The 21,177-nt window shown below is 41.9% G+C and overlaps 2 protein-coding genes across 4 annotated transcripts in view; one reads left to right on the top strand and one right to left on the bottom strand.

The window, feature by feature from the left end:
* sec24a (SEC24 homolog A, COPII coat complex component) overlaps nucleotides 1-14,907 on the bottom strand; it is a 28,128-nt gene extending 13,221 nt beyond the window's left edge. Inside the window, exons 1-10 of one of the 2 annotated variants that reach the window (XM_080013242.1) lie at nucleotides 14,804-14,907; nucleotides 10,821-11,459; nucleotides 8,746-8,997; nucleotides 5,992-6,054; nucleotides 5,381-5,526; nucleotides 5,060-5,247; nucleotides 4,545-4,647; nucleotides 2,382-2,508; nucleotides 492-601; nucleotides 62-174 (exon numbers count right to left, since the gene is read on the bottom strand). In XM_080013242.1, coding sequence (XP_079869368.1) covers nucleotides 62-174; nucleotides 492-601; nucleotides 2,382-2,508; nucleotides 4,545-4,647; nucleotides 5,060-5,247; nucleotides 5,381-5,526; nucleotides 5,992-6,054; nucleotides 8,746-8,997; nucleotides 10,821-11,459; nucleotides 14,804-14,864 — 1,802 coding nt within the window. In that variant the 5' untranslated portion in view covers nucleotides 14,865-14,907. The remainder of the gene's footprint in view (nucleotides 1-61; nucleotides 175-491; nucleotides 602-2,381; nucleotides 2,509-4,544; nucleotides 4,648-5,059; nucleotides 5,248-5,380; nucleotides 5,527-5,991; nucleotides 6,055-8,745; nucleotides 8,998-10,820; nucleotides 11,460-14,803) is intronic. The other variant, XM_080013243.1, reaches the window with a different exon arrangement.
* sar1b (secretion associated, Ras related GTPase 1B) overlaps nucleotides 14,896-21,177 on the top strand; it is a 28,172-nt gene continuing 21,890 nt past the window's right edge. Inside the window, exon 1 of one of the 2 annotated variants that reach the window (XM_080013245.1) lies at nucleotides 14,896-14,978. The gene's annotated coding sequence lies outside the window, so the exon portion shown is untranslated. Of the gene's footprint in view, nucleotides 14,979-16,413; nucleotides 16,551-21,177 lie in introns of those variants that run through there. The other variant, XM_080013244.1, reaches the window with a different exon arrangement.

Genomic DNA, 21,177 nt, shown 5'->3' with positions numbered 1-21,177 from the left:
AAGCACAAACACACAAAGTGTTCAACATATGGAATAAGAAAGAGTAGGCGAATGTACGTACGCATTAATGTTGTCCAGCAGTGACTGACAGACGACATTCAGGTATCCCGTCTCCACCGCGTTGTGAGACACGTCCAGGACAAAGAGGTAAACGGCGGGCTGCGGGGGTCTCAGCTGAGGACCAGACGTTTTAAGGGGGGGGAGGGGGGTCAGAATTGTAGTGCAGCAAGATCAATGTGGTGAATTTTTCACACGAGCACCTGATAGAATATAAATGTGTGCTCAGAACACATAAAATAGTATGGATGCACACAATCACAGCTACAAACAAGCTGATTTGATTACTTGTGTATTACAAGTTAACATTAATGACTTATTAAATGTCAAGGTTTTCTCTGACATATTTGAGAAGGAAGAAGACATTTTTTCAAATAAAAATAAAAATCACATTAAGAGGTAAAATCTTCATCATAGAATTGTGGAATTCCTACCATGTATTCAGATGGCGCTATGAATTCAATGGTAGCATTCTGGACCTCGGGTCTTTTGTGTGGCTCTCCATATGACCTGCTGACTGGGTTGTACATGAACTCCTCAGGCACTGCAGCCAGACACAGACAGACAAGACATTGTGAGCCCACAGTTAAGCCTAGTCTATGCTTTCTGCCAACCAGCTTCGTGGCACGGGGTAGACTTCGGATGAGGGGCGCGAGGAGCGTTCCCTGGAAGAATTGCATTGGAAGCAATGGGACGTCATCGCTTTCCTGTTTTATTTCTGATATGTTGGCCAAAATTGAGTCTACTAATTACTTTTTGACACAGAGACAAAATAGTATACGCAAACAGCTCATTCAGGATTGGTGACTTCATTGTAAATGACCAGGATCATTGTAAAGTTCAGTTTACAAATAAAAGGGAACAATTTTATTGGTATTTATGTACTGTTTCTTTTTAGAGGATCTTGCAATGAGTGAGAATAATTACACCTTGTGACTCTGTTTCAAAGTTCACTAAATAATCCTAGGTAATAGAATCCAGAGCAGAACATGGGTTTGAACCCCCTCTCCTGTCTCTGCATGGAACAGGCCGACAGACCAGCTCCTTTTTGACCCTTCCGTCAGTTTAACCACCGTGAACAGCAATTCCTCCTCGGTAGAAACAAGCTCCGATGCTGTGCGTGGAGCCATGTTTGCCGTTTAGCGTTCTTAGTTTACTACTTCCTGCTTCTGTCAGTAATTCCGTTATGCGTATTGTGAGGTGAATCGGTTTCCGCTATCAGAGGAGACACTGAGATTTTATTTATGCAGAAGTAAAATGAGCACTATACAGTACACACTGTAAAGGGTGGAATAGGATTGACCGAATAATTATTCAGAGAGCAGTCTCTGAAGTAAGAAGAGAAAAAGCTGAAGAGGTGGGAAGGCTGAAGAAAAAAAAAATGTCAGGAACACACAGCTGCAGATAACCCCTGGGCCACACCAGAAGCGACACGTCAGCAACGCAAAAGTCTCACGTAATTTGACGATTCATCGACTTCTTCTGGGTCGGTCTTCATTCAGTCTAAAACACGTTAAAAAAAATTCCCCGAAAAATACGAGCAGAGTCTTAAAAAACGCAAGGGTTGAGTTGACAGTTTTGCGACACTGACCATAATGCTTAGTGTGCCCTTCCATATTTGTTAAAATGGCAGCGTATCTGAAGCTTTGCCGTGCCACTTTCGCAACACTGACATGTCGCTTCTGGTGTGGCCTCGGGGTAAGACCACAGGCAAAGACAACAGGACGGAATGGGGTGCTCGGAGTTTTCAGACTGGGAATAGAGCCTTCTGGGGGGGGGGATAATATAGGATAATAATAAGAATAAAGAATTTTCCGCCACACTTCACACGGTACTCTCTCTCTCTACTGCAACCTGTGGTGTCTGAGAATATTGCAACGGACAATGCGCTGACTATAAACACCCCGCTCTCTCTGCGCAGGTGAGCGCCCTGCCTGCGCGAAAGCCTAACCAGCCCTTTACTCTCCCAACACAGGATTACTACAGCACAAAACAGGAAAATACAGTGCAACGCCGTTCCTGTGAACATTAAGTAAAGAAGGCATTGCAGTGTGAGCACCTTGTGTCGATTACACACATTTTGATATTTTTAGAGCTTATAGAGCTTATTGTGCGTAATCACCGGGTGTCATGACATTTCACTGCATATATGTATGACCGTATGTATATGTATGTGACAAATAATCTCTTCAACTTGAAGTATCAAATAAAATCAACCAATGAATCTCAGAGAAAGTAAGAACATTTTAGGATTGTTTCATAAATACAATAACATGTTTCAAACCAGAGCATTAAATTCTGAAACTACTGCTCTCTCTCCTCACCATCATTGACTCTGTAGCAGAGGTTGCACTTCCATCTCCTCTGGTCCAAGAAAGAGACAAAGGGGTTGATGTAGGTTCTGCACGAGCGGCACCTGACGATGGTGCTCGATGTCACCACAGGAAGTTGCTGCACAGGTTAAAGGGGGTCAAACATCTAGCGCTGTGCAACATTCAAGCATAAATGCCACAAGACAAACAAATTTTGCGTCAACTAAAAACACAGCAGACGGCATTTAAATTAATGGAAATCACCTCGGTTGTGGTTGCTTTTACCAGCAAGTCATTCTGACAAGTTGGGATTTTACATAACCATAACCAAATAGTAGTTCACTGAATAAATCAGCCATGGGGAGTGTTCTTAAGTTGCATTAGAGTTTAAGTACTACCCTGCCCTAACATCCATTTGCTGGAACAGTTTATTCCAGAACAAACATTTATTAAGTTCAACCTCTTCTCATTTGGACTCTTCAGGGCTCTGCACAAATGGGGTTAAACCAGTGTTTCCCAACCTCTCTTCTGCCACGCCTAACTTTTCAGAATGAAATAATCCCACAACACACCACTACCCAGTTAGGCATGAAAAATGTCACAAACATGTATCACTGTGCTTACTACTATGGCTTACTAAATAATAGTACTCACTTTCAGTGTGAAACTTGAGCTTGTTTGGTCGAACACAGAGCTTGTATCCTGGTTGGAATTGGTGAATTAGTACAGCCTTGAAATGTTTATCTTCTAACACGACTTGCAACGAGAGCCGACTTGCATTACTTAAAGGGGACCTATGAAGCAAAACTCTCTTTTCCAGTGCATTTGCAAATACATTTGGGTCTCTGATAGGTCTTTTTAACACACAAACTGTGAAAAAAATAAAAAAAATTCAGTTTTTTGTGAGACGTCTATTTCAGAAAATAAATAAAATCCTAAAAAGAGCCCTTCAGCTTTTCTGCCCTAATATACCTCAGCACAGTAATAAACGTCACTTCAGTAGAATTAATACCGCCCCCATCTGAGTAACTACGCCCACGCCTGGAGCACAATCGGACCCGCCAGCAAGGAAGCTTCGAGCTTATCATGGGAAATGCTCTGTTGTTTGCTGCACAGATCACCACAAGTGGAAGTTTTAAAAGATAGAGGAATTAATACCAACTGTCAGTGACAAAACCGCAGATGAGGGAAATGTAAGTATTTCCTCTATGTTTTTCTGTGTGTGTGTCCATATTAGGTTGACTGTACAGTGGGCTGCGGCAGGCGATGCGCTCCGCATTTCTCCAAACAAAATCATCGATGGTCTTTCCGTAATCGAATGAAACAAAACCCCAAACCCCGCCGTATCCCACCGATGCTCCAAGCGCCACCGAACACCACGGTAAAAGACGGAACAAACTTTTCAAATAAGGCCTTGTAGATCCAATATGAGTGAAGATTCAGCAACTGGATTGCATATTTCTCACCACAAATTTGTTCCTAAACAGATTTTAGTGTACTGATAAGGTAAAATCAGTGAAAGTTTACAGAGGAATGCAACTGAATCTGGAGTAAACCTCAAACTCCATTGGCTGACAGAACTAGAGATGTCAGGAGGGTGGCTCCACCCACTGAAACAGCCCTTTTTCAGACAGGGTGGATTGGACGCATGTTAGAATGGCTCGAATGCATAATCTGAGTGACATCTTCAGCAAAAAACTTTAAAAACATGTTTTGGGGACATCAGAGACCATATATTAACTTGGTGAAAAGGAGCATAATAGGGTCCGCTTCCATTTTTTTTTTTTTAAGTGGAACTTGAAAAATGTCCTTGGCAGCCCGGCATCATCGCTCGGCACACTAATGTGCAGCAGCACAGTGGTTGAAAAACACTGGGTTAAACATCCCATATCCTAAAGAATCTGATAGTAGACACCTGCCTTTTTAGACAATGTGTTTGGAGCAAAGCATAAATAAATAGCAGTAAGTACAACGAGCAAATATATTACATCAAGATTTTGTTCCAAATCTGGGATGTCAAGGGTACTTTGTCAGAGAAAAGGCCCTTACTCATTTGCCTTTCAGAAAAGGGATTTCCCTTAGCAACAATAACCAGCTTCTCTAATCTTGAGGAGTCTGCAGCCTCTGAAGCATAACAATTGGGCGATTTGGAGAAGAGAAGACAAGGGAGGTTACCGAGAGGTCTTTGAACGGGTGGAGGAGCAGGCCCAGCGGCAGCTTGGCTTTATTCAACAAGTTCTGGGTCTGAGGGATGCTTGTCAGGGTGCAGCGGAAAACTCTGGAGAAACACATACACGGAAACACACAGGGAAGGGTTAAATATTTTTACACTGCATGTACAGGCCTATGTGGAGCAATCTGCCTCTTTCAATTTTAAATCCACTCAGCCATTTCAAATGCTTGATCTTACAGCTTATTTGTTACTAATGTTTTTGTTTTTTGGTATAATAGCTTTTATAGCTCTTTTCAGTTGTTGTGATTTGATTTACTTACTCTATTTATTTTAAAGGTATACATTTAATTGTATTTAGATTTATTTTGTAACTCAACACCAATGTAAATGAGGATACCTCCTAAATTGTGTCTCGAGGTGAATAAAAGTGGATTGATATGTGATTTACCATCATAAAATAGTAATAGCAATACATAAAATGATCTTGTAAATGATAACAGTGTTGGTGAGGTCTTACTCTGGGTTGCAGTTGATCTTCTGCAGGTCCTGGGGCAAGCAGGGTGTAGGGGGGATAATGGGGCCTGCAGGCAGCAGGTTCCTCTCCTGGAGCAGGTTGACCACTCTCAGGGCTTCAGGGGTGTTGGACTGGAGGCTCAGAGCGGCCAGAGATGGGCTAAGTTGGGCTGGGCCTGGCCCACCAGGCTGCTAGGGGAGGAAGCGCGGTGGGGGAGATCAACAATGGAAGGTTTACACAATTAACACAACCCACATATCTCTTTGCCACAGTGAGACTTGGTGCACTTTCAATGTAGAAAAATGTCACTGTCATCCATCTAACCTGTGGGTATGGCTGAGTGTAAGGCTGCATGGAGGGATGCATGGGTGGCGCAGTGTTTAGGGGTGCCGAAGAATTATGGTACCCTGGGGGTAAAGATGGGTAGTGACCCAAGTGTCGTCCGGGTTGTCCTGGCTGTGGTGGACCAGCTGGAAAAGACAGGTGAGAGGACACCTTTCCTTTCATTGCGTCCTATTGGGTTTTCAATATCCCTTATTCTATTCAATCCATCTTAAATATCCACTTCAGTATTACAGTATTGATTTTAAATACCTCACTCACTGTAAACTGACTAAGAGATGTCGCTGCTGTGCAATATGATAAGTGTTTTTTTTTGTTAGGTTTGTAATTTTTGAAAATAAATAAACCAGTGTACATGAAAAGTATCATTATATAATATCGATTTTTATGAACCAAACAGTTTGTTATTTAAAAACTCAAGTTCAAATTAAGCATTAAGACTTGATAAAATGACAAATTGCAAAGCCATAATTTGTGAAATACAAACAAGGTCGCTTTTCCAATATATGGCATCTAAAGTAACCATCGTATCAACTGTTATTAATCAGAAACGCCCGATCTAAAGTCCTGACATCCAACAGAATTGGCCTTACCCATTTTGTTTTCCACATGATTGTAGCTGTTCGGGGCTTGGAGGCCATTGCCAGCCGCAGATCCTGTGTCAAGACAATCATTAGAGGTCTGATATGACTACATTCAGCAACATCACCAGTTCTGCTACTACCACAGTCTGCTAACCAAAAAGAAAATGGAAGGACACACGCTGGATGAAAAGAGAGAAACACCAAGCAGTACGAATGGAAGAAGGGTCACATTAAGAGGTCATATCACAAAAAGGAGTGAAAGTGTATCTAGAGAAAACCTAACAAGTGTAATTCTGTGGCTACAAGCGCTGCACAATGAATTGATGATTACATAAATGAAATAAGACACTGTAAAATAAATATACTGGCTGCGATGTCTGAAAATGATATTATTATTATTATTATTATTATTATTATTATTATTATTATTATTATACGTAGAAAGAGTTTTATTAAAAACAAAACTTGCCTTAAAAATATTTAAGGTTAGTTTGACCAAATAAATGGAAGTATGTCACATCAATCGTCATCGCAATATCACACCAATTTAATCGCACAGCCCCTGTAGCCAGTATAAACCTAAATGGTGAGGAGTCAAATGACAGTAGAGGAAACTTGGAGAAACCTTATTAAGCTAGGCTGAAATTACTAATAGGGATGCACTGATTCTCCAATGATATCCAATACCAATAACCAATACTATATGCCACAAGTAAAATTCAGGAAACACAACCACTTCATTTTAGAGTCTATAAGAGCTGTCCAACAACAAAACATAGTTTTTTTAATATGCCACCTCACAGATTTGTTCTAAAAAAGTGTGTTGGTTGCAAAAGTAAAGTTCAGTGGTGTATCAATGCTAATGTAGAATCCAAAAATCAACATAAGTTGCCGTTTGATAGCGTTTCGAAACTCAAAATTATCGTTGACCAGTTATCGCTCCCTGTCCATTTCAGCAAAAACAGTTGGAACAGTCTTGGTATTAATCACCAATTTTGGCAATGTATGACACACACTGCCAAAATGTATGACACACAGAAACGTTTGAGTGTGGAATGGAACAACGGTTTGCTGACTGTGTCATGTTTCTTATACAGCTAGCGGTAATACCACAACTACAGCAGCAGACATACGGTCAATTTTCTTAGTGTTCTCAAACTTCGTTATGACATGGCAACAAAAATGTTGTCCCTGCTGCTGTATAAAAAGTTCAAAGACAAGCTTGATGAAGAAATTGGAAACACTGAATTGAGTGCTTTGACAACTTATTGAGAGTAACACAGTTACACATTTCATTAATGGGAAATGTAAATTTAAGTCATACCTCAAACCAAAAACTGTACATAAAAAAAAAAAATCTTAAATGTGTTGGGGTACATAGCCTATGTTTTCACTACAGCCAAAGTGGCTCAAATCCAATGTTTTTGCTCATATGTGACTCAGATCTGTTTTTTTCATGACAAGTGTGAACAGCACAAATCAAATGGAATCTGATGTTTTCAATTCAGAATTGGGCAACTTTCATATGTATTCCTAAATCAGATACAGGTCTCATTTTTTGCAATGCTACCTCAGTGTGAACAGTCAAATCAGGATTCATGGGACTTCTATGTCACTCTAGAGCCCAACTTATTTATTTATCTCTTTAGTGAACAAAATGTTCATGGACCGAGCACTAAAAAAAATTAAATAAAAAAAGTACCCGTGTTACGAGAGTAAATCGGAATTCCGCACCTGACTTCGGGGCCGACGAGCAGAGCGAGGTACACTGCAGTCGCGCTCACCGCGGCATCCGCCTGCCACCGCTAAGCAGCGTATATAGCGCGGGGAGCACCCACGCTCACCGCGTTTTATGAATAGCACCACATCTAAAATTGCGTGTGTGTCCTCTGAGGGAACAATCAGGGTGCAATTTGTGTAAATTGTGTTTTTATTTTACTAAATGTACTTACTGAACAAAACAAAAAAACATAGTGCCCCTGTCTGGATTTAAAGATTTAATCTGTGAGCTTGATTTGAGGTACACAGTCCCACGCCCCCTTACAACCACCGTGCATTTGCCTTCCATGTTTACTTGCGTACGACAGCGTGCAAGGTCTTTGTTACTTCTGTGCAATGCGGGTCAGTTCAGGACCGTGACCCGTTCATAATGGAATCTGATATTGGCCATATCAAAAAAAATTTGACGAACAGCCAAATAAAATAAATCGGATCAGAGCGATAAATCCAAATTGAGCTCTAAGGCTTGCAGTGTAAATGTAGCCATAGAGTCAAATCGGGAGCCACAAAAAGTCAATATTTTTGGTATTGAACTGAAGAACATGTGTATCGGCACACCCCAAGTACCGCTCACTGATATTGTAAAACAAAATTGAATATTTTGTGTCCGGAGAAATCAGAAAAAAATGAAAGGAGTAATCTGTGCATCCCCAGCTATGTAGAACAACAACATGCAAAGGTTAGGACGGGCATCACGACACCAATGACCAACGTCACCACACCTGGACACTCAATATCACCCTCCAGGCCGTCAGGCTCAGTGGGGGGCAGAGCGCTGTTAGCAGCCCCCCCACACTGAGCTGGCAAAGAAAAGGAGCAAGGGGAAAAAAAGGAATGAATAGCTTGTTCAGCTTGTTCTCATTTCTGTCTTGCAACATTAGTGTTATATCATTTGCATACAGCATGTTAGTATGTTACTAAATCGCCGAGCACAAGCTCACACTTAAAAAATAAGGTGCTGAGAGATCGATTTTAGAAACTTACCATCTCCCTTGGGGGGTGGAGGGGTGTTGTTGCCCATTGGAGGTCCTGTAGGGGGTGCAGTGGATTTCATGGCCATTGGTGGGAGTCCCGTGGTTGGGGGTCCCGTGGGTGGGGGTCCCGTGGGTGGGAGTCCCGTGGGTGGGGGTCCCGTGGGTGGGGGTCCCGTGGGCGGGGGTCCCGTGGGCGGGGGTCCGTAGGGAGTCCTACTTGGCTGATACGCTTGAGGGGCCATGGGACTAATGGCTGGGGTCCCTGGTTTATCATAATGAAAATAGAGAAATTTTCATTGCAGTGGTACAGATGAAGAGAAATTTCAGACACAAAATCACTGCATTCCTAACACTGGTTCATTAGCACCAATACAATTGTATAGACTGTTTTGCAATAGTGAAAGCATTCCAAAAATTTAAAATTATATAATATCTGCTTGTTCATGGACAATCATTGTGTTAAATTAAATCATGCAGCAGAGCCTCTCCAAGCTAATAATACTGATAAAATATTATCAAACATAATCCAGCTTCAGGCATTTGTACCCAACCACTATTTGAATGCAAGACCACGTGTAAAGTATTTATCCGGAAATGGAGTAACTATGAGTAACTTGTTAAAATGTAAATATAATAGTGATGATTTGCCTGTGTACCTTGATTATTTGCTGCTTTAGATAAAATTAAGCTCAAGGCCACGGACCATATAGCCCAATATTTGTGCAACAAGTCATTTAAGCAGTACATCCCTTCCTTCAGGGGGAAAAAGGTCACTGGGAAGAGCACATCAGCATGCTCAACAATAAAAGAACCTGCAAAACACTGAACTATCAAAAAAATGATGACACTCAGGTTAACTGTATATTTAAACTGTCTTTAAAGAGCATTGCCACAACAGAAATATAAGACTTTTAGGGCTGAAGCGCACTTTTCTGTATAGATAGTTCAAAGATATACTTTGCAGACATTATTCCTTTCCATAAAAAAAAGGTTACTGTCTGGTTGGCACTGAAGTCACAAAATTCTGATTGGTCCTTTGTTTTTTTGATGCAAACATTCTCTTACCATGAGAGAAATTCTGCACATAGTGTACATTTACAGAAGAGCATCACATATGTGGAATCCGAAACCTAATTCATGAGTGGACGCAGTCACAACAGTGAGTGTATTAGCATACTGCTAACACATTGCAAAGTCAATTTCCGTCAATACAAGAACAATCTGACTTTAAACCAGTTCCCGACGAGAACAGGGCTTCTATGAAACCCAAACATCAATTCCTCTTATTATGAACTCTTAATTGCAAATTGAAGAGGAATCTTTATAGACTGGCTTTGTAAAATTACAGAATAAATTAGTATCTGTCTGGGGTGGGGATAAAGGCGGAAACCAACAAACTTGGTCATTGTGTAGGAGCAGAGTGCAACGTCCAGGGCCAACGTCAGCCTGCTAGATATAAATACTGTGGCATAATGTGACAAATGGAATGACTGCAGTCTGTAGTGGCTGAACTGTCTGAAGAGGAAATATGCTTACAAAAACAGTTTTTCCTGGTATGAGTGCCTTTGTTATAAATATTATTATGATACTACATGCTGGGTAATATAAAGTGGTCTTGTCAATATTTTTGTGATTCAAATTTTTGGGAAAAGTCTCAACCATTTATTTGTCTTCTCTATTGACTGCTAAAAAATAGTTGAATAAATTCTAAATAGTACAATATTATAATCAACATTCAAATCAATTTTAGAAATTTAAACAATAGAATTGTATTATTTTTAAAGATTTTTTGGGGCATTTTTCATGCTTTATTTGATAGTAAAAAGTGCGGGGAGAAAGCGAAGGCAGGGGACAGAGAGAGAGGGGATGACATGCAGAAAATGGCCTCTGCTGGAATCGAACCCGGGTCACAGCGGTAAGGACTCTGCCTTGTATATGGTACACTCTACCCAGTTAGCCAGTGAGCCACCGGTGCGCCCAGAATTGTATTATTTTTAACTGAGCCCTATCAGCAATCACTAACATATGTGCTATATCGTCATGATGTTTTGTCTCTCTCTCTATATATATATATAAAAAGCCTACCTGGCTGAGTGTATCCATGGAGGGGGGTGGGGGGCATCCCGGGCCCTGGACCATGTGTGGCGTTGTTAGGGAGCGGAGCTGCCGCTGCAGAGCCAAACACTGCTGTTGACTGTGGAGGTGGTACTGTTGCCACTGGACGTCCAGACACCACATGGTTACCCAAGGGACCAGGGGGGCGTGCACTCATGGAGGTCTGTGCACCGACTGGTGGGGGAGCGGCGCCGTACTGCCAGGCAGCAGCTGGGGGGTGTTGTTGAAGATTTGGATAGTAACTATTGGAAGACACAGCAGGAGGTGGAGGGGTAGCCTGACCGAGGGGCATCCTAGGGCCTGGACTGGGGCTGGCAGACTGAGGTGGGGTGGGAGGTGGTGGACCTCCCATTGGAGGCCTAGTCAAGAGTGGCTGGCCTGGATGAGCCTGAAAGGCACCGACTGGGGGCCTGTGCTGGTAGGAGCTGGTTGGGACTCCGGTCTGGTATGAACTGCCCAGGGGACCAGGCTGGTAGGGACCAGTGTTAAAAAGTGCTGGTCCAGGGGGGGCGCCGACCTTGCCGTGCACTGGGTTGTATGGTGCTTGGTGACCCATGTTGTAGCCCATCCCTGGTGGCTGCTGCGCTGCTAATGGGTTCTGCGAAGGACCTATAGGATAGAAGCAATACAGGCAAGTTAATGAATGTGGGTCAAGGATCAATCATGTAACAGATCACATTCAGATTAGCGAAACATAAACCAGTTTTGTCAAAATGCTTCAAGAGAAAAAACTCATAAATTGCATTATTTAAAATTTAAAAAAAGTCTGTTTAAATGCAAGACAGGCATTTGATACATTTCTGTTGTGATTTAACTCTGTAAATAAAATACTCTGACAGACAACAAATGAACTATGAACATCTTTAACCTAATTAAATACTGTATGACTTGTCATCACAGTTTGAGAAACAGGACCATTTCTGACTAATTGCGACTGAACTCAAGTGGAACAATATAATTAATAAAATAACTTGGACTTTTATGTAGACTTTTTAAATTAGTGAAACAGAAAGGTATAATTTAAATGTGATAAAAGTCAGAGTATTGCCACATCCATAACAACATTACATAACAGTACGAGGGAATTTAACAAATTACCATCACAACATAAATAGGCCGTAAATATTCTGCCTTTTTCATCACAAACAGGTGGAGGATAGAGCTTGCCATAAAGATAAAAAGACATAAAGCCAATCAGTTTGGAAGATCTAAAGCTGATCTGAAAGCCTCACCTCTAAGCAATCACGTTTGTCGATATATAACTAAGCCCCGCCCCCTTCCTCATGGACAGGTTGCGCTTATAATCACAGCAGACATGGAGCCAGTGTCTAGAACTCTGAGTAGAAACAGGAAGATGATGTGTCATTGGGACACACACATCCATAATTTAGTGGGGTTTTTTTGGGGGATATTTGAGTTCCAACACAAAGTAGACACTCAATGAAGACGGACAACGTCACAAATTTTATTTATGTAGACCTACTTGCCATATTTATTTTGTTTTTCGTTTGATCAAAATTTTATCTTGGTGAAATGTTAATTAAAGCAGCTGCACTTGTTACCTATTGTTCACAAACAGAAATTATTTGATTTCAAGAATTAACATTCCTAATATTTATTTATTTTTAAAATTGTGTTAGCTGACAGGACTTTTTATTTTTCATATTCAATAACAAATATACATCTACATGCCTTGATGATGACATTCTCTAAATAGCCTGCCTATCAATTGTTTTCAAGCTCAATAAACGCAGATAATATTTGACCCAATTGTCTGGGAAATTGAAATCTTTCAGGATGCATTGACCGGCACCAACAGAAACTCTGATGCAGACATCATGTTATAGCCTGGTAATGGGTGGACCCCAGTATCACTGCACCCCTTACTTATCCAATCAATTGACTGAGAGCAATGAATGACTGTTATTGGTAACTGACATAATTCCTAAAGTAATTGAAGTAGTGTGAACAAGAATTGGGATTAAAAAACAAAAACAAAGACATGAATGTTTCCCCTCTTTGAGCCAAGGTGATTAGATAATGGTGGCAGTTTCACTATTATCCACTTAGCATTCTGCTACGTAGCAGGCCAGATAGGATAAATTGGTAGAGTAAAGAGGGATTAGAAAATAACTCCACTCGGTGAGATAAGATGAAGAAGGAAATCCCCCTCTGTTCTTCTCCTTCCTAAGACTATTAAATCTCTACAACACCTGCACGTGGTTGACCACAGCTCTCTCCCAGACGGTCAGAGCCGGTGTCGGATTTGAAGGACTGCTCTCAAATCAAATACCAATACGTAAAGAGGTAATGTAAAGGAAATTTTATATATACACATACATATATATATATATATATATATATATATATATATATATACACACACACACACACATATATATACATATATACATACATATATACATACATACATACATACATACACACACACTTTTTTTTTTTTATATCTAAATCTGACCAAAAATATATAAAAATCAAAAAGTAAATACAAAATAAAAGTATCATTTTTTGACTGTGTGAAGGGTTTGTAATAGTAAGCATTTAGTTCATGGGTGGTCACTTCTCCAAAATGCTTCAGATGGTCACGAGAGCACCAAGGATATTCAGCCCCTGACCAGCGTTGATGCACAATGCTTCTGTTGTCTTCCATGTGCTTTTCGTATCGATCAGAGTTCAAAGATCAGCACTAGTGGTAGAATTTTCCATAGCCTTCCCACTTTGGGGGAGATAAGAAAGAGACAGACGATGTGATTAACTGCTAGTATATCATTGATTATTTAACAATGGACATGATCAACAAATTAAGCGTTCTGTGATTGAGGTCATACAAACGGTACTAGTAATGTTTAAGAGGCACCAAATGTTAACAGTTTGAGGCAGAAATTAAGGATATATTTTAAACTATAATTTCCACTCTCCATTTCTGGAAAACTGCTGTGAATCTGTCCGTACTGTGAAACTGTGCTAAGTTGACAGCTGAGCAAGATCAGAGTTATTTGGCAACAAATGTGGATCATCCTGATGTGCCACATGTACAGTGGGAGACTGAATGGGGAAAGGAAAAAAAAAAAGAAGGAGATAACATGGATAGCCATAGCCACTGGAAAACTGAGTTGCTCAAAAGTAAAGAAGCATCATATTCCGAGTTAAAAAAAAAAAATCCTCATTGACAGAACAAAATGTCAACAAAAACCTCTTTCGTATACAAAGTCTAAAGGTGAAATGAAATCAAAGAAACTATTATGTCTGGTAGAAAAAGCTACTCGGGCGTAGATGTTTTCTTCACAAAACCTTGATCTCCATAGAAAACACGATGATAACATCGTCAGTAATTCCTTGTTGGTGGTACCTGTACCTCTCATCTTACAAGACCTAGGTCAGTCTTTCTCAAAAAGTGGGCTGCAGAGAGCCTCCGGGGTGCTTCAAAGACTTTAGCACGATCCGAGTCTCACTCCGATCTCCATAAATAGAGAATAGACACTAAATCATATCGAACAATACCAATCTTGCAAAAATAGACACAATCGTGTCCAATTTGGGCCCGTGGACTTATCGGTGGGTTGTTGATGTGAAAACGTTTGGGAACCACTGACCGAGGGAAATCTCAACTTACCGATATTATGGTTTGCAATAGACAGGGGTGAGTCATAAGAAGTTACTTCGGGAACTTTGGCGTCGGAGCGTGTCTACACACCAGCCGCTGTCAACATGTCCATGACACCGTCAGTTACTTGAATCCAAACGGGTGCTCCTGTCTGAACGCCGTTACGACACGCCCGAGACACCGAGACGCCAACACAACCACTTGAGTAAATTAATAGTCATTTGTGATAGAATCATAATAGTAGCAACAGCATAAGGAGCGTTAGCTTGCTAACACCACGGGGTCCACACTGGGCTCGGTTCCAACGGGGTACAACCTCATTACTCACCGTTGGCGTACGTCTGTCCTCCTCCTGTCCCGTTGCGGGAGTTGAACCCCGGTCCGGACATCTCAGCGTCAGAGCCGCTGTCTTTGGGCGACGGCTAGCGGCTAGCTGCGTTAGCTGCTCGAGGGCCGGCCGCCGGAACGGAGCCGGTGTAAACGGCAGGACGCGTAACGGCAAAGTAAGGACTTCACGGCGGCCCTGTGATCGCCAACGGGGTGGGGGGGGGGTGGGGGGGGTCGTCTGACAAGAACGCCGTCACAGGCCCGCGGTGGGAGCCATCGCCCGGTGGTGGTGGTGGTGGTGGTGGAGGAGGAGGTGGAGGTGGAGGAGGAGGAGGCCTGGTGCGGATTAGTCTGCTCCTTCCGCCGGAAGTTGGATCGCCACGCAGGGCCGGCGCGATGCTGCGTTCCACTGACGTCCAAACTCGGGATGAAAGGCCAGCTCTGACGCGGAAGGCGGCATGGGAGCGGGCAATTTCAGTCGGAATACGTCGACCTCAAAGTCGACCGAGCTCACCGACGTAACGGGGCTGACGTCACAACGACGGGGCCGCGCACGCTGTTAACGCCGCACGGCGTTTCCCGTCGCGTGGGGTTTCCCCACGAAACGCTGCTAACTTCGATCTTAACGACTGCGTCGTGTTCGTGCTTCGTCGACATGCGTTTCGTGGCGTTTATAATGCACCCGCTTCCAAATACCACACATTTACAGCGGGCTTCCATGCTTTCCCGAACCGAGCCGACCGAATATCTTGAGCCCGGGGGTGGGAACTCCCGAATCGGTATTCACGATTTCCGATTCCCACTGGAACGCAGCGCAAGACTCTACACGCATGCGCAGTGTGTACACGTGGCATTTCCTCCGGTGCCTCCCAGATTGCCAGAGTACTGGAAACAAAGCGAGTGGCCCAGAGGTGAGCGGGCCCTGCTTGGAACCACCTGAAGCGTCGATGTGCGAGAGACGTGGTCCAGTTTTAAATGAGCTCGTTTGAGAGCCGGACGTGAACGCAGGTTATGGCCAACGCCGCAGCAACACGCATTTACTTCCAAGCCGATTTAGAAAAAAAAAAAAACCAACCTGCTCTGCCTCTTGCGCTGAGCGTTATTTTTTTTTTGGTATTTTTCTTCACGCTTTATTTTACCAGACGGGTCCCGTTGAGATTCACAATCTACTTTAGAAGAGACACCAGAGAACCCAGAAGCTTGTTTGCCCAACTTCGGATCGTACCTCGGAGAATTCAGTCAAAATGCAACTCTTTTGGGATCCATCAAAAATATCTAGATAGATAAATACTCAACTCATCCCTTTTAAGAATACAAATAGAAAACGTGGCATTATGCAAGTAACCTAAAGATGACCTAACGTATTGTTAGGATAAAATAGACCAAAAAATGATACATGATCAACACGTATCCATCTCCGATATGCGAACACATCTAAAGCCTTTTAAATTACCGGATGGAAATAATATTCCAATTTCAGATAAAAAAAAAAAAGAAGTGTTTTTTATTTTTAAATTGAAGTCTGCATCCATCTTTTCGTGTCCCCCGTCGGAAGGGTGACAGTGACACACAAACAGGAAGTTGCCGGGCCGGCGGTGGGAGTGGGTGGAACAGCCGTTGTGGTGTCGTGGCTCAGTAGCAAAACACCAGGACCCGAACTCACACGCTTCCCTTTGCCACGAAGGACAGATTTTTCATGGTTGTGAGGCCGAACGCTCTCCGTGAAGTTATCTACACGTAACCATCGGGTGAGTGCGGCGAATGAGCCCCAGGGATAAAAAAAGAATGGGACTATGGGCGCCAGAGATCGGCGTCGGCGCTAATTCGGCTAACATTGTAGCATTGCTGCTAATGTTGCTAACGCTACGGTGTTGGGCAGGGGACACAACTTCATTCTGTGCCCACATATAACAGTTGGATTCGCGGAGCAGTCAATGTCCGCTTCTCTATTTGGATTCCCCTTTTGAATTCCTCTGCGTAGAGTGTCAGCGCTCGTCGTATCCTCCGGACCAACCCTTGCATAGCGCTCCGCTCGTAGACCCCGGTGATGCTACATTGGCTTCTGCGGAACATGACACGTAGCTTGGCCGCTGCTTCGGTGCCTCTAGCCGGCCTCACCCTAATCTGTAGAATATAGACCTGCACTTTTTAAAAGAATCGGGTTAATACGTGAGTTCCGATTTTCAGTTGTTTTGTAAGAAATAGTTAACACAATTAGTACTATTAGCCTTAATATTTGTTATGATCGGGACTGCGGTTATAGATCGATTTCGATTAGAATATAGCTGTATTCATGCCTGGAGGAACATTACCGCCTTACAGGACCTCACGTCAAAGACTCAGCTAGAACAAAAAAAAAAAAAAAGTGATAAGAATAAACACAGAAAAAATGTCACTATGCAATAAACAACCCTCTGTATCAACAATTCACACTGTCGGAAATAGGAACTTGTGCATTTCGCGCTTTTACAAATATGTACACATACATTATAAATATGTAATTACTGTTAATGTCACATTTTTCTGGAATGTTTTTCTTTCACTTGTACTAAGTGTAGCACAACTGCCACCTGCCCACTGGTCTCACACAATAGCATAGGGTAATCCCCTGTTAACTTTGTTGATAGATGTGTGCATATGTTGTTATATTTGTTTTGAATATATATTTTTTAATATCTTTCTTGTTTCTTATATTATCTGAGCTCGTGTGTGAACCCCATAAATTACAGAGAATCTGAACGTATAAACTGGCATTGTGGTTGATATATTGATTTGACTGAAGATCGAGGGGGCTGTTCAGTTCTGGGACTTAACTAGACAGTTAATATCTTGTTAGATCACATCGTTTTGTTTGACTTGCTCTTTCTTAAAATTGATACCAAAAAACTCCCAAGATTAGTATTTACAGTCGGTGACCATTTATAAAATATGATCTGAGTTTCCATTAGAAACAATTAGTGCAGGTCACCGTGTTCTGGAAGATTTATGTTTCCAATCAAATTTCTGTTGAACAATAAGTAACAAGTACAGCCGCTTTAATCAACATTTCAAAAAATAACATTTTGATCAAATCAAAAACAATATAAATATGACAAGTAGGTCTACATATGTAATAAAGTTTGTGGTGGAGCGTCCCGTCGCCATATTTTACACAATGAATATTTACCTTCTGCTTTGGGTCAGAACTTAAATATCCCAAAAAACACCAAAAAGGACATATAGAATATTTGCACACATCTGGATACAGAGGTTAACAGGGAGCAGCACTAGGTAAAATAATGAGCAACAGAGGGTGGCAGTTGTTCTAAAGTAAGTGCAAATAGGATATAGCAGCTGTGTGTGGCAACAATATGCAATGATACTACTAGTAAAAAGCTGGTTTAGTGAATATGCCTATAACCATAGTAAGTAGATTTGTAAATGGTTTGTTGAGATAGCGGTGTATTTATGTGTGTAATATATAAGATGTGGCATTAGGGCTGTGCGATATGACGATATACTGTGTGTGTGTGTGTGTGTGTGTGTGTGTGTACATATATATACATATATAATCATAAGATGATGGAGAAATGGCTATCGTGTATGTATTTTTTGTATCGTTATATTGCAAATCAGTGGCAGAACTGCTTTACGGCGATATTTTACATTACTGTGCTCTACGGTATCTGCACGTGGTAGCGAGTGTAAACAAACAGACGGACATCATGCTTAAGGAAATTACTCATTGGATGGGTTATTACAACATTTTTCCGTCTGCGAGCGCGCCACAACAAGGTGAGAGTGAATTAAAGCCCCTTCACTCACCATCCTTCGTACCTCCTCCTTTTTTCATTTTTATAATTATTTTTCCTTTTTAATTTACTATGGAGCCCAGCTAATATATGGTGCCGAAGTCGACTAGAATATGTAACTAGATTTAGATACACAAATAGACACTATGTGAGCACACTGTAACTCAACATGTGAGGGTTTGCCACTCAAGTATTTACTAGATAAAGGAGGTATCTGTGAAATCTCTGTGGAAAACAAAAAAGTGCTCTTGGCTAAAGAGTCAGTTGTATATATTTTGTTCAGATTATCTTCATCGAGGACACCCCAGTTCCCAGTTTTTTTTCATTATCTTGGGAGTTTCAGCCCACTGGACTGAACTCCAATGATCAGAGCACTCATCCAACCGCAGCACAAAATACAAGGGGTGGACTGCAGCTAAAGCCTCTGCTTCCATTGTCCTTGATTATTTTAACCTTAAGTCAATACGTGGACACTTCAAGCAATCCCATCCTTTATTATTTAAAATTTCTCAGATACAAAAAGTATAAAACTACGTTCCTCAACAATTGTCATGTTCATATGAATATTGTGTATGTAATATGTAACACATAATTGAGTACATGATAGGATGTTGTTTTACATTGGATTATTGTAGTTCTACAAATTGTGGAAGTCAACTCAATAGTAGTTTGCTTCGTAAATCAAATTGGTGATGCAATCAAACGTCTCCTCACCATTGCCAAGACAGGCTTACTAAGGCAGACCTGAGCACGAACAAGATATTGAGCAAAGCATATGACCTGCCCCCTTGATGCCGAGAAAACATGGGGGTAAGGTTCGACCGATATGGGTTTTTAAAGGCCGGTACCGATATTTGACTGCCGCTGCAGATATATTCTGTGCCTATATTCAATATTGTTGATTTCAAAATTCTTTACGCCTAATAAATTCTAAAAAAATGTAATAATAATTCTGGGATACATTACTGCCTTTAAATTAGGAATTCACTGTTTTAAATTTCACTTTTGTAAATAGAGTTTGCAAAGAAAATTCAAAATTGAATTTGCAAAATAAAAGTGCATGATAGCTGTTATCAGGCCAATCAGTCTCTGAACATTATCCAGTCCTGCCAAATATCACAATACACAATATTATTGTCGTTGACGGGAGGAAGGGGTAGTCGCGGAGAAAATTCCCATTACGCACGGTTGCGCACAGCAGGGTTTATTTTGAGGCTGATTTCATTCAATACAATAAAAACACTGTATTTGTTTTATTTGGAGAGACAGTGAACTTTTAATGCCAGATCACAGAGAACTGATCGCATGTTGTGCGTGGGTGTTCACGTAACGTGCGCGCTGAAAGGATCTCCCGTTCACCAGTCTGTGCATTACAATAACAGGATAAAACATAGAAGCTTACAAAATGCACAAGGATAACATTTCAATGGGGTATTATAAATAAGGGCAATCATGAATATATTTATGTGTGAATTGTCTGTGTCTGGACATTGACGCTGAAGTGTGGGGATGGGATGGTTTGAGCAGCCATACCTAACCCGGATCTAGGTGATTGGGTCAGAGTGGTTGCGTACCTGTTGCTTGTTAGTTGGGCTAACGAGCAGCAGGTTAAAACCCCCATCCTCACACTCAACCAGGATCGGAGCCCGATCATGCCGTGTTCGATCTGCTCCTGCCTAATTCCACCTGGCCTCCTCTCTACAATAAACTGGTGTCTACAACCCATCGTCCTCTGTGCTGGAGGACTCTGAAATCGCCACTTGGTTGGCATGTGGCAGGCGGAACTGCCAACGACATGAACACTGCTCTCCATGCGCCGGGATCCCCGTTCCTCCAAATAAAACAACCAAAAACACTGTGGGGACGGAGCACGGAGGTAGATGTAAAATAAAATAACCTACATCTAAAATAAATAAAAACCCTGTTTTGGCACGCCCATCGCTGATGCGCATCGTAGGTGCCGTCAGAGTTGCAACTTATCCACCACACATGCCACCACGTCCAAATCCTCCATCTGCTCCCTTGCTGTTGCGCTGCTGCGTGCATACGTCCGCACACTGTTTCTCCCCGTGGTCCTGCGGGGGTGGGAGTATTTCGATTCTGTAAAGTATCCCATATGGTGGCAGATATTGGCCCAAGCCCTTTGAACATTACTCTCATTTTCACATTTCTTTTTTCTTCCCTGAGAAAGACAAAAGAGCGGCTTCGCAGAGTTGCTCCACAGTTGCTTGTCAGATTTTGGTAACAAGCAACCAAAACCGCAACCTGTGAGATTATATATACACAATTACAGTACGAGTTAAGTTCTGTATACGTTTTTTCGGAAGCCCACAGTGGCCCTTTATTACCAAGGCTAATGACTTGAACGCTTGTTGGTTCAGTGTTGGATGGGGCAGCTCGTTACGGTGTCAATCATTCTGAAATCATGTGCACTGCCACATCATATACTTTTTTACTTGTGCTGTCAGCATGCTTGGCGTACAACACAGTATTTGTATGCCATTGCATCTAGGACAGAGTTAGTCTGCAAGTGGAGTTCCAAGTGCAACTCTTTATTCATTCTTTAATCGTCAAGAACTGCTGC

Source organism: Zeus faber (genome assembly GCF_960531495.2).
Source record: "Zeus faber genome assembly, chromosome: 14".
Taxonomy (NCBI): Eukaryota; Metazoa; Chordata; class Actinopteri; order Zeiformes; family Zeidae; genus Zeus; species Zeus faber.
The sequence above is the reverse complement of the archived record's forward strand: the minus strand, read 5'-3'. Positions and strand labels throughout refer to the sequence as shown.